Raw genomic sequence first — 12,895 nt, 5'->3', positions numbered from 1 at the left:
AGCTTAGAGAAGTTCGCAAGTGCGTGTCTAAAAGTGGAGTGGAACGCAGCACGGGATGATGTGATGGCAGCCATATTGTGCCAGAACGCCCACCACACACCAGTTGATTGGTGGAGAGGAGACAGAGTGATAAGTGATCAGTATAAGGGGAAGATTAGGAGGCCATGAAGGACAGAGGCCAATAGACAAATTTGGCCAGGACGCCAGGGGTTACACCCCTACTCTTTTTCTGAAGGACATCCTGAGATGTTTTATGACCACAGAGAGTCAGGACCTCGGTTTAATGTCTCATCCGAAGGATGCCTGGTAGGATCAAATGGGTTAATGTTTATTGTAAATGTATAAAAAGGAATTTCACTGCAACCAGAGAACAGTTTGTGTGGAAATAACTATTTCTTTATTATATACACATTAGCAAAAGAGTGCATGCTACAAGTAGAGCAACATATCAACATCTTCAACCAAGTCTTCTTTTAGAAAGACTGTGTGAACCCAAAACGTTCATCACCCATTTATGAGCCAAGCAACCACATTCCAGTCGAGGAATTCAGATGATCTTGGAGATGACAACCACTTGGCTTTTTGAATAAGCTTAACTGATAGAGGTATTTGGTTTTGGCTTCCCTGTGCTGTCAATTCATGTCTGGAACACAAACCGTTCTTTATGTTAAATGATCTGATCTGGAATATTCATTTTACCACTAAATGGAAGAGTTCAGTTGACTGTGATTTACATTCCTCTCTTTAAAGTGAATTATTCTCATTAACAACCTCATGATTCTCACTGAGAAAAAAAAATTATGTTGCAGAATAGTCTGTGATAAACGCAGGGTGTTAAACTAAAATTAAAGCCCATTATATAAAGATGCATGTTCTTTGAGTCAATTATGACTATGGCTATATTCAAAATAGCATACCATTTCCATTTCTGCAGTATATCGTGCATCGCATTAGCATTTATGCATAGAATACTCCTAAAAATGCCAAAATTGTGCACACTGCATTGTGTACCACAATGCAATACACTCCTCTTGACTTTCCAATTCCAATGTCCTGACATTCGGCTAGTAAATTGTAGGATGCAATTTGTCAAACCGAGGCAACTGAATTAGGGCAATAAAGAGAAAAGTTTAATATCTCTGAAAGATACCATTTATATAAAACATGAAGGAAAAACCATACCGAAAGGGACATAATTACATTTTAAATTTGTCAATGTACTGTAATATGAAAGCATTTTGTTCCATAAGTGATATGTAACAGAACGGAAGAGGAAGCGCATTATTGCAACAGCGAGGTGTGCAAAATGCAAAGAGTCTGGAGGGCAGCATCATGGCCGCTCGCCCATCCGACTATCAGCTTAAGTGGAGGTATCCCTAAAGTGCTTTTGGCATTTGTGAACCGGACGAGTTCACTTTACAGTGGACAATGCCTGAATAAATGTCTCCATGTTTTTAGACTGCCCTGATATATTTGATAAAACACCCACAAACTGAACAGAATGAAGGCTAAATGAAGTAAAATTGGTTTGTAAAGATGCATTCATAGACAAGTAAACATGAAGTGACCGATTTGGTGTGTTGTTTTCTGGTCTTGCTCTCTCTCTGGAGCTGTTGGATGCCATTTCCTGACGACAGTGTATGATATACAACGGGAGACAATACAACTCGTCTCTGCTGACATCGCTATTAGCAATTACTTCATGCTATTTAGTGGCAAGCACAATCCCCTCAACCGCTCATATTCAGACAGAAATAATAGCGAAAAATGGCACTTGAATAAATGACGCATTTCAGAACGAATCACAAGAAGAAAAAAAACCCACCATAATATGCTTTCATCACCTTCGCAGTCATTTGTGAGAGGGAGTGCTTTTGGAAAACTGTGAAGTTATTTTTAACAACATTATAATATTATAATGTATCTTTAATTTTAAAGAGTATCCATCGGTTTATTAATATTTATGATTGATTTTGCTAAATAAATGTTTGTATAGCAGCCAATACATACATTTACATATGTACTTGTACATTAAAAATATATCATTCAATATTTTCTGCTTTTTATATAAACTCCATTTTCACCATTTGAACAGTTCTTTTGAAGCCCAATATTAAACATCTGTGGTTTCACAGTAAAGCTGAGGTGAACGCTGTAGATATGTTTTACTGTGAGACATGCACTGGAGTGAACGTGTTAGACGTGTTACACTGACACGTGTTTTTTTGAAGTGCCACCAGAAATAAAGAAATAACCGAAATCTCAGCATACGTTTCTAGCTCTTTTCCGACCATTTGTGGGTGAGTCTGGCTGACAGCGGTGATTGGCGATGTGTGAGGTTTCTAGTTTATTATCCGCTGAGTGGATGGAGGTCCACCTTCACCTTTTCCCCGCTGCTGAGCATCCCGATAGTGGGGTAGAACCCTCCGGCCGGGACCACCACCTCCCTTCTGCCGATAATCTTGCCGTTCCGGGTGAAGAACACCTAGACGAGCACAGAGGGGCGACAATGAGTCAGCATTTCCACAACTGAAGAGGGGCGACAGTGAGTCAGCATTTCCACAGCCGGAGAGGGAAGAGAGTGAGTCAGCATTTCCATGGGTACAGGGCTGAGACAGGGTATCAGACAGTCCTGGTAAACACTAGTGCCAAAACTCAGGCTACTTCAGGACACGTGATGAGCACAAGAAAAAACTTTGCAAACATCTGTTTTTTGAGCACCGAGGGTATTCTGTGTTCTTTTATTTCCAATAAGCCTTTCCAGGCGAGTGCTTGAAATATCTGCGCGCGAATTTGTCTTGACCACATGTGGCATATCCTGTACCCTCAAAAAACAGCTCTTATGACATTTTGACAGCAAGCTCATCCATAATCTTGCACAAGTATGGAAGCAAGCACCTTAACTCTCACCGAGTGGGCTAAGATGACGGTTAGAAACTGGGTGATTACAGAGTTGTGCAATGCAATTTTTGGCACGTACTGGTCTTGATCGCGTAACATTCTACTGGGAGACCTTGGCCTGTTTACACCTGGTATTAAGATGTGTTTTGGTCGATTGGCTCACAAGTAGACGAGGGAGACACATTCCCGTTTACACCAATGCGCTTGAATCTGTTTTCGACTTCCTCTGGAAGTGGTCAAAAGTGGACTAGATCAAAACACTATAGACCCTGTTTACAGCTGTATTTAGAGCTGTCCACTTGTGATCTGATAGACCAAAACACTTCTTAATACCAGGTGTAAACAGGGCCCTTAATGCATTAATCTTCTGCAAGGTTGAAACACTTAACTTGATGAATTAATGTTAAACTAAGTCCATTTGGCTTTAAAAACAAACATGTAACAAAAAATACTTCAATGCAAAGTGGCATGTCTGTCAGTCAAACGCAGAGTAAAATTATACATTTAAAGTTTTTAGTTTTGTGTATGTACACCGATCAGGCATAATATTATGAGAGGTGAAGTGAATAACACTGATTATCTCTTCATTATGGCACCCGTTAGAGGGTGGGCATATATTAGGTAGCAAGTGAACATTTTGTCCTCAAATTTGATGTGTTAGAAGCAGGAAAAATGGGTAAGTGTAAGGATTTGAGCGAGTTTGACAAGGGCTAAATTGTGATGGATAGACGACTGGGTCAGGACATCTCCAAATCTGCAGCTCTACTGGTCACTGTGTTCCCGGTCTGCAGTGACCAGCATCTATCAAAAGTGGTCCAAGGAAGAAAGTAGTGAAACAGCAACAGGGTCATGGGTGGCCAAGGCTCATTGATGCACGTGGGGAGCAAAGGCTGGCCGTCTGGTCCGATCAAACAGACAAGAGCCACTGGAGCTCAAACTGCTCAAGAAGTTAAAGCTGGTTCTGATAGAAAGGTGTCAGAATACACAGTGCATTGCAGTTTGTTGCGTATGGGGCAGCATAGCTGCACACCAGTCAGGGTGCCTATTCATGTGAGCATTAGAACTGGACCACGGAGCAATGGAAGAAAATGGCCTAGTCTGATGAATCACGTTTCTTTTACATCACGTGGATGGCCGGGTGCTGGTGCGTCGCTTACCAAGGGAACACATGGCACCAGGATGCACTATGGGAAGAAATCAAGCCTGCAGAGGCAGTGTGATATTTTGGGCAATTTTCTGCTGGAAAACATTTGGTCCTGCCATCCATGTGGATGTTACTTTGACACGTACCACCTACTTATGCATTGTTGCAAATCATGTACACCCATTCATGGAAACGGTATTCACTGGTGGCTGTGACCTGTTTCAGCAGGATAATGTTCCCAGCCACAAAGTAAAAATGGCTCAGGAATGGTTTGCTGAGCACAACAGCGAGTTTGAGGAGTTGACTTGGCCTCCAAATTACCCAGATCTAAATCCAATTGAGCGTCAGTGGGATGTGCTGAACAAACAAGTCCGATCCATGGGGGCCTCGCCTCGCAACTTAAGGACTCAAAGGATCTGCTGCTAATATATTGGTGCCAGATACCACAGCACACCTTCAGGGGTCTAGTGAAGTCCATGCCTGACAGGTTAGAGCTGTTTTGGCAGCAAAGGTGGGACCAATTCATCATAATTGAGCACCAAATCAGAATATTAAAATTATTTCTGAAGGATCATGTAACTGCTTAAAATTCAACTTTGCCATCACAGGGATGAATTAGATTTTAAAATATGTTAAAATGTTTATATAAAATAAAAATACTCACCATAACCTTTCGGCCCTCATGTTCTTGCTCAGGGTCATCACCCTCTTCCTCATCTTCATCATTCAAATATAGTAAGTTTTCGACACGCCCATGCTTTGGTCGTACATCAGCAGCATCCCAGTCATCAATTTCATCTAACAGAACAACCCATTGAATTTATTCTTATCTTTTAATAGAAAACATCTAAAAATTTGAACTACAGTCCTGACAAGCATGCTAAATGGATCAAAGTATCACTTGGCAGTAGTATGAGCAAAATGGGAAATTCCTTCTTATCTCCTTTAATGAGCACCACATACATGTTCTCACCTTCATAGTCCAGCACATAATCACGAGGAAACATAATTCCACAGCCCATGATGTCCCCTTCGAAACAGCGAGGGCCAAACTGGTCACCAACTCCACTTCCGTGAAAGATCTTCCCATCATCTATGGAGAAGATAAGATGGACAGTTCAGATGTGGCTCAAATGTGACACCATGACCTTGCATCAAATCAACTAAATATCCTATGATTATTTGGACCAAAAAAACTCTGAAGTAAAGAAACTGGACTATATATTTATATTACTGTATATTGTGCAAATTTACACTACTGTTTAAGTTTGGGTTCAGTAAGAATTTTTAAGTAATACTTTACACTGTAGTATTCAGCAACAATGTATTAAATTGATTGAGAGTGACAGTAAAGACATTTATAATGTCACACAAGATTTCTATTAATCACATGAACTATATTTTTCTCAGATTCATTTGAGAAAAACATGAACAGTAGTGGTCGCTGTTGGACAGCATCACTGTAGGTAAAATGAGTGCTTTCCACAGAGTTTGAGCTCATATTTCATAATATTTGTCTCTTTATCTCATCTGATTATCTTTTTAAAGCCTCCTTTTTGGGTGACCCGTCATCTATAGCCAACGATCGAGGTAAAAACTCATCATCTGAATGAATTTTAGGACATAAAGAAGCAATGCTTAAGTTAGTGCTTGGCTCCAGAGCACTGCGAAGACCTGACATGAACCTGAAAAAGCAAGCACTAACGCTGCATTCCTCACACATTTGCTCTTAATGATCCAGAGAAGTCTTATACTCTTCATCCAAAAACTGACAGGATGAAAGGAGATGTGCTTTCATGCCTCTGTACATGTCTTTCTCCTAGGTCGAAATTCTCCTTATATAAGAAGATAACAAAACAAAGAGACAACAACAATCAAGAGCAAGTGAAAGAAAAACAAGGAAAGGTAGCCTGCAGACAAAAAACCTTATTGCAGTGTGTGGCTAGTAAATATTTGTCGAGTTGTCATGGGACCCGTTCCCAGCTCAGGATACTGTTAAACAATCCCTATCTGAACACGCGGAGAGAGATGAAGACACTGTATCATTATGATTCCCATGTGGGCCTCCGTCTCAACGCCACACTCTGCAAACACCACGACCACTGTGGGAGAGGAAGCAGACTAAAAATAGATGGGGGCTTGGGCACGCGCTCTCACCAAGCCTGAGCTTTCAGGCCTGCTGGCACCCGAGCTGGCAGGAAACGCTACACCGGAGTGTAGAGAGGGCTTTCCTCGAATGCTAGAGCTGTTCTCTGGAAAAGACTGGGAACGTAGACTTGCTTCCGCAAACAAGAAGGCCACTTTATGAGCCTGGAGGCTAGGGAAGGAAAAACGATTTGCTTGTTCATGTTGTCAACAAAGTAGCCTAAACAGGGAAAGGTCATGTAACCTATTGCATTACCAAATGTGAACTGAACAAACCTGAAAATAGTGATTTGGGGTAAAGCGACTCAGCCAACTATTTTGACCCACTTGGCATGGTCACCAGATAAAATAAAACAGGAATGGGGATTGTATAATCTGTGTTCCAAACTTCCGACTTCATTTCTCCATCAAAATGAGATTCAAATAGCCCCTCTGTCCTTGGCTATGATGCGCATGAGGACACTGACCCTCAGAGTGACATATCAGTGGCCGTAACTTGTCTCTCGTGATGACTAACTGGATTGTGAGTCACAGATGTGGGCCTCGTATAGATCAGGGCAGGACAATGAGTCATGCCCCCCTAATATCACCCGCTTCTGTGGCAATGCCAGACCTCCATCAGCGGGTGCCGCAATGAGGCGCAGAAAAGATATGCCCCATAAATGCAGCTCCGCAAAAGCTGACAAGAGAGCTTGACAAACTACATCGCCCTGATGTGAGTGATATGGCTGAATTCTTCACAGTCAAGAAGAACACAAGGCCTAGGTGAATTCAAAAGCAAATAAACAAACTTCCATCACTTCTAGGGATGCACCGATATGAACATTTGGATCCATACAATAATTAGTCATGTTATGGTCAATAACCAATAAAAAGAGGACACTAGTGCTTTATAAATAAACACACACACCTATGTGTGGGTGTATTATGTTGAGTTATTTTTATATAAAATTCAAAAATTATATTTTTATCTATCTTGATTTTATTATCTATCTATATCCATCAATCAATCCATCCATCCATCCATCCATCCATCCATCCATCCATCCATCCATCCATCCATCCATCCATCCATCCATCCATCCATCCAACCAAAACAAACATATAAATATGCAGACGCGCAATGATATTACACAGCGCCTGAAAATAGGCTAACTTCTGACAACATACACAAATAGAAAATGTTGGCGTTATTTTGTCTCTTATTGAGCAGTAGGCTAGACGGAGCCGTTTACAGAGTTATGGCATGCACAGAGATAAAAATGGTATGTATGGACTTATCTAACTCTGGGGGATACGGTGAATAAGCTAAAGTCCCAAAAAGTCGACGTGTTCCTTTAAGGTCAACATATCCTGAGCGTCACTGAGAAATAAATTATCTTGTAAAATGTGCGGTCCATCCTGCCACTCCCTATATGTGTGATCACAAATTCGAAAGTAAAAGTACACAGTGAAACCACAAGAATTGTACAGTGATTTACACTGGTCTGGGAGTAGTGTAGTGGAAAACAGATATATCAATGTCCAGTCTATCAAACAAGATTAATGAGTGCATTTTTATGGTCAATTATTTCTATTGTTGCAGTTAAAACCCAAATAACCTACTAAAAGCAGTAATGTTGCCACATTACATAACAAAATGCCTATATATATATACACACAGTCACCTAAAGTATTATTAGGAACACCATACTAATACTGTGTTTGACCCTCTTTTGCCTTCAGAACTAGAAGATTAATTCTACGTGGCATTGATTCAACAAGGTGCTGAAAGCATTCTTTAGAAATGTTGGCCCATGTTGATAGGATAGCATCTTGCAGTTGATGGAGATTTGTGGGATGCACATCCAGGACACAAAGCTCCTGTTCAACCACATCCCAAAGATGCTCTATTGGGTTGAGATCTGGTGACTGTGGGGGCCATTTTAGTACAGTGAACTCATTGTCATGTTATAGAAACCAATGAAATGATGAAATCTTGAAATGATTCAAGATTTGTGACATGGTGCATTATCCTGCTGAAAGTAGCCATCAGAGGATGGGTACATGGTGGTCATAAAGGGATGGACATGGCATGGCATTTAAACAATGCCCAATTGGCACTAACGGACCTAAAGTGTGCCAAGAGTAGTGGCTGTGCACCACCACCAGCCTGCACAGTGGTAACAAGGCATGATGGATCCATGTTCTCATTCTGTTTACGCCCAGTTCTGACTCTACCATCTGAATGTCTCAACAGAAATCAAGACTCATCAGCCCAGGCAACATTATCCCAGTCTTCAACTGTCCAATTTTGGTGAGCTTGTGCAAATTGTAGCCTCTTTTTCCTATTTGTAGTGGAGATGAGAGGTATGTGAGCGGTGGGGTCTTCTGCTGTTGTAGCCCATCCGCCTCAAGGTTGTTTGTGTTGTGGCTTCACAAATGCTTTGCTGCATACCTCGGTTGTAACGAGTGGTTATTTCAGTCAAAGTTGCTCTTCTATCAGCTTGAATCAGTCGGCCCATTCTCTGACCTCTAGCATCAACAAGGCATTTTCGCCCACAGGACTGTCGCATACTGGATGTTTTTCCCATTTCACACCTTTCTTTGTAAACCCTAGAAATGGTTGAGAGTGAAAATCCCACTAAAGCCCCTTTCACACTGCGATTCCGGCAAATACACGGATAATGCGACCCGGCATTTGTTCCCGGGCCGCTAGATTTGGTCCATTCACACTGCCAGCGAAATACCGTAATATGTGCGCTTTCACACACAACCCGTAATGGTCCCGGATCGAGTTGACACGTGACATCTGGATGTGACGTATAATGGCGAGCGATCTCAGCTTCAGCGCGGATAGTAAGGAGCTCAGTGGTCTCGACTTGTGTCCAGTTTGCGCACATTTCTGCTTGTTTAATTTTAGTTTCTTTTGTATACGAACACTCTCTGCGTTTAAAACACAGACTAGCTCTTCTGGCACTGCAGGGTTGTATTATTGAAAAAACAAGCTCTAAGAGTCGCACGATAACTACGTACACGTTGCGGCATTAGTTTCGGCTTTTGTTTACACAGCGCTCGTCCCGGATCGAACCCCGCAATGTTACTAGGTCCCCGACCCGGGTTCAATTCGGTAATCAGTTCCGGGACGTGGTTGCTTTCATACAGAAGGCGACTCGGCAATGTTCCGGGAATATTGCGGGTCCGACGTGCAGTGTGAAAGGGGCTTAACTGAGCAGATTGTGAAATACTCAGACCGGCCCATCTGGCACCAACAACCATGCTTAAATTGCTTAAATCACCTTTCTCTCCCATTCTGACATTCGGGTTGGAGTTCAGGAGATTGTCTTCACCGGGACCACAGCCCTATATGCATTGAAGCAACTGCGATGTGAGTGGTTGATTAGATAATTGCATTAATGAGAAATTGAACAGGTGTTCCTAATAATCCTTCATATATATATATATATATATATATATATATATATATATATATATATATATATATATATATATATATATATATATATATATATATATATATATATATATATATATAAGGACGGTCACTATCTGACTATATTTATCTGGCTTAAAGCCAAAATCACTCACCCTTAAACAATAGGATCTGAGTCACCAAAGAAGCACAGTTTCATTCAGGATGATACTCAGTGACTAATCTGTTATGTGGAGTGGCGTGAAGGCATGAAGGGGTTGAGTATAAAGATTGCCATCTTTACATTGAGCAACAATCTTATCCGATATCAACTTCCTTTGAGCTGCTTTGAAAGATGGGACCTGTGGAGTGAGATAGGGCTATTTATTCTCCTGCCATTTTCAAGAGGATTTGCTTCTAATCAACACACTGATCTCATCTCTACAATCCTCTTATCATCCAGGACCTCCACACACTGTAGAGATGGTGCCCATAGATGTGTAGGCTTGAAAAGAGAAGAGGAGCCAAATAATAAAGATTAAAAAAAGTCACCACCTGCAGGAATTCTGGGTAATCCATGCATAGCCTGTGATAGGAATACAACCAGAGATGACGAAATGGAGAACACAACAAACTTTATGTAAACAGGATCTGGATGTGTGTGTGTGTGTGTGTGTGTGTGTGTGTGTGTGTGTGTGTGTGTGTGTGTGTGTGTGTGTGTGTGTGTATGTGTGTATTATAATATATATATATATATATATATATATATATATATATATATATATATATATATTTATTATAATAAACTCGGAACTCGTCCGGGGCCATAATGACGACGGCCGAGTTGCGTTTGCGTGCTTCTAGTAAACACAGAAACTGGCGAACGGCGGTCTTTCGAATCAGCTTTGACCGCGATTCTGGAAGACTTGGTGTTCAGCTTTTCTCTGAGAAAAGAACAAAGAGCGGCACTGAAGTCATTCTTAAAAAGGGAAGATGTGTTCGGAGTTTAGCGGACCGGATACGGCGAATGTTTAATCTATCAACAAGCTCTGCTTCACCTTCATTGCTCTGGTTGGTGGTAGGGCTATCCTATCGCGTGCAGAGAGAGTTTGAAAGACAACCGTTTATCCCGCCCCTCGGATTGAGCCCCGTCTATGGTGAGTTTCCAGACCAAACATCTTGATGTGGGTCTGGTTTGTCAGGCTAGTAACTGTATGTCTTTGTTATATTTCCTTAGTCTGAATGAAATCATGGCAGTGGAATTTTTGCAATATTGGGATCTACGGAATTTGATTGTAGCCCACCGGCTTCGTCCAGCATGTATACATGTTCATCGGGCTGCAATTGGCATGGGCCTATTATGTGTTCAAGATATGAGCAATCATATTTACAAATGCCACAACTTTGTAAAGAAGAACTTTCTGTAAATTGGTTATTCGCTGGCAAAATGTGCTTTCAATAAAACTTGGCTGCCTATGCAGTAGAATGGTGGGAATTATTTTTTTGAAACTGGTGCTACCTGATTCGAGAAAACAGAGAAAAAAGGCTGTTGTCTTACTTTTTGCCAAAAAGCTAGGAAAATTTCAACACCAATAATGCACTGAGCATGTTGCCGAACACTCCCACTAGTCTGCTATATAAATAAGCTTACCAGAGTCAAATACTGCCTTGTTTTAGTAGGAAATACTACTTGCTAATTGCTGTGAGATAACAAACGTTGTCATAATGGTGTCAACTTGTATTCACGGGTGCAATAATTCAAATAAAGAGTAAAAGTAAAAAGTTTAGCCAGTGAAGAATCCAGAATGTTATAGGCAGTGGCAAAGAATGCAAAACACAAAGAACGTAAATATGAAGAGAAAATCTGAAAAACCTCTGTGTTTGTAATAACTTTTCAAACTGGATGACTATAGGCAGTGTTTTATGCCAAATGAAATAGGAGAAACACTGAAAGAAACTGCCCTTTCCCTTTCCAATAGATGCAGCCTCTGTATTGAGAGTTTGTTCAAATGTATAAAGCTAGCAAAATTGCATGTAAAAAAACGCAATAGTACTGTACAATTATGATTACATTAATAGCACCGTCATAAATTGAATAATTTTTTTTTTTTAAAGTCGACATTTATGTGATGAAAGTCGAGTCGACGTCGACTAGCTGCTGATGACGTCACAAATGAACAAATAAGCCTGAACCTCGAGCTGAGATGCGAACACAGATTTTCTTGTGCACAGGAAAGCTATGGCATATGACACAGCACTGCCCATAAGGTTATTGGTCCTACATAACAGATTTTGTATCAGTTCTTTTGTCTTATGTTTGTTATATTTCTCACAGATCTCTGCTCGTTCGGAATAAGATACAGATAAAGTAGCACAATAAAGATGACATGTATATGAATGCATTAGTGAGTGATTGCGTGTGAATTAATTCTACCTGCCAGCGTCTCTCTAATAATAGTGAAGCTGTGAGTTTTAGTTATCAAGAAAAATATGCTAGAACTTTTCAGTTTCTAAGCTATTTTATTGATAAATCACAGAACACTGTTGACAATAAATATCTGCGCTACTGAATGGTTGTGTGAGGCACGCACGATCTCCGTGTGATGTGCGATCAGCTATGTGTGTGCCTTGCAATGCAGCACACATTCGTTTAGAGCAATATTAACTTACGTGTACAATACATGTGCATTCTCCCGATCAATTTTGAGCATCCAGATGGTATAATCAAACATGTCTTGTAACGAGCTCTCAGAGTATGCATTTATTTGTCATTTTTAACTGTGGAAAACACAGCCTGCGTGTCAGGTAATTGCTTATCCTGTTGCACCCTCTATAGGCCAGCGACTAGTCGATGTCAAGCTTAAAGCGTCATAGCAGAGCATTAAAGTCGACTAGGCAATTAGTCGACAAGTCGGTGCAACCCTTAGTAAGGACACGACTGAACTTTAAAAAGGATCAACAACTCACCTGCGTGATATGCAACAGAACCCCGACTCCAGCCTGGATGCCTGTTCTTTGGGTAATCCTGACAAAAGAGAGGAAGAATAAGACACATATTCTAATAATTAGACAACAGTCTGGTTAATAGATACCAATGACGGATTTACTACAAACACAAACTTGCTCCACTTTCACTTTCAACAATCTCACTCAACACATTCATATTAATGTGGCGGAGAGAGGATTAAGTTCTATAGCCAGAAAACAATTACGGCATCACAGCTCATTGTTTTAGGTTTAAGAGTGTCACATAGCAGCAAAGGTTATGTTTTTTTATACACAGATACACTATG

The 12,895-nt window shown here is 40.8% G+C and overlaps 1 protein-coding gene across 2 annotated transcripts in view; it reads right to left on the bottom strand.

Moving 5' to 3' along the window:
• Window positions 1–374: 374 nt before the first annotated feature.
• spryd3 (SPRY domain containing 3) overlaps window positions 375–12,895 on the bottom strand; it is a 69,210-nt gene continuing 56,689 nt past the window's right edge. For both annotated transcript variants that reach the window (XM_067445699.1, XM_067445698.1), the window contains exons 8-11: window positions 12,570–12,627; window positions 5,019–5,138; window positions 4,710–4,843; window positions 375–2,485 (exon numbers count right to left, since the gene is read on the bottom strand). In XM_067445699.1, the coding sequence (XP_067301800.1) occupies window positions 2,351–2,485; window positions 4,710–4,843; window positions 5,019–5,138; window positions 12,570–12,627 (447 nt within the window). In that variant the 3' untranslated portion in view covers window positions 375–2,350. The remainder of the gene's footprint in view (window positions 2,486–4,709; window positions 4,844–5,018; window positions 5,139–12,569; window positions 12,628–12,895) is intronic.

This window comes from Pseudorasbora parva, chromosome 6 (genome assembly GCF_024679245.1).
Source record: "Pseudorasbora parva isolate DD20220531a chromosome 6, ASM2467924v1, whole genome shotgun sequence".
Taxonomy (NCBI): Eukaryota; Metazoa; Chordata; class Actinopteri; order Cypriniformes; family Gobionidae; genus Pseudorasbora; species Pseudorasbora parva.
The sequence above is the reverse complement of the archived record's forward strand: the minus strand, read 5'-3'. Positions and strand labels throughout refer to the sequence as shown.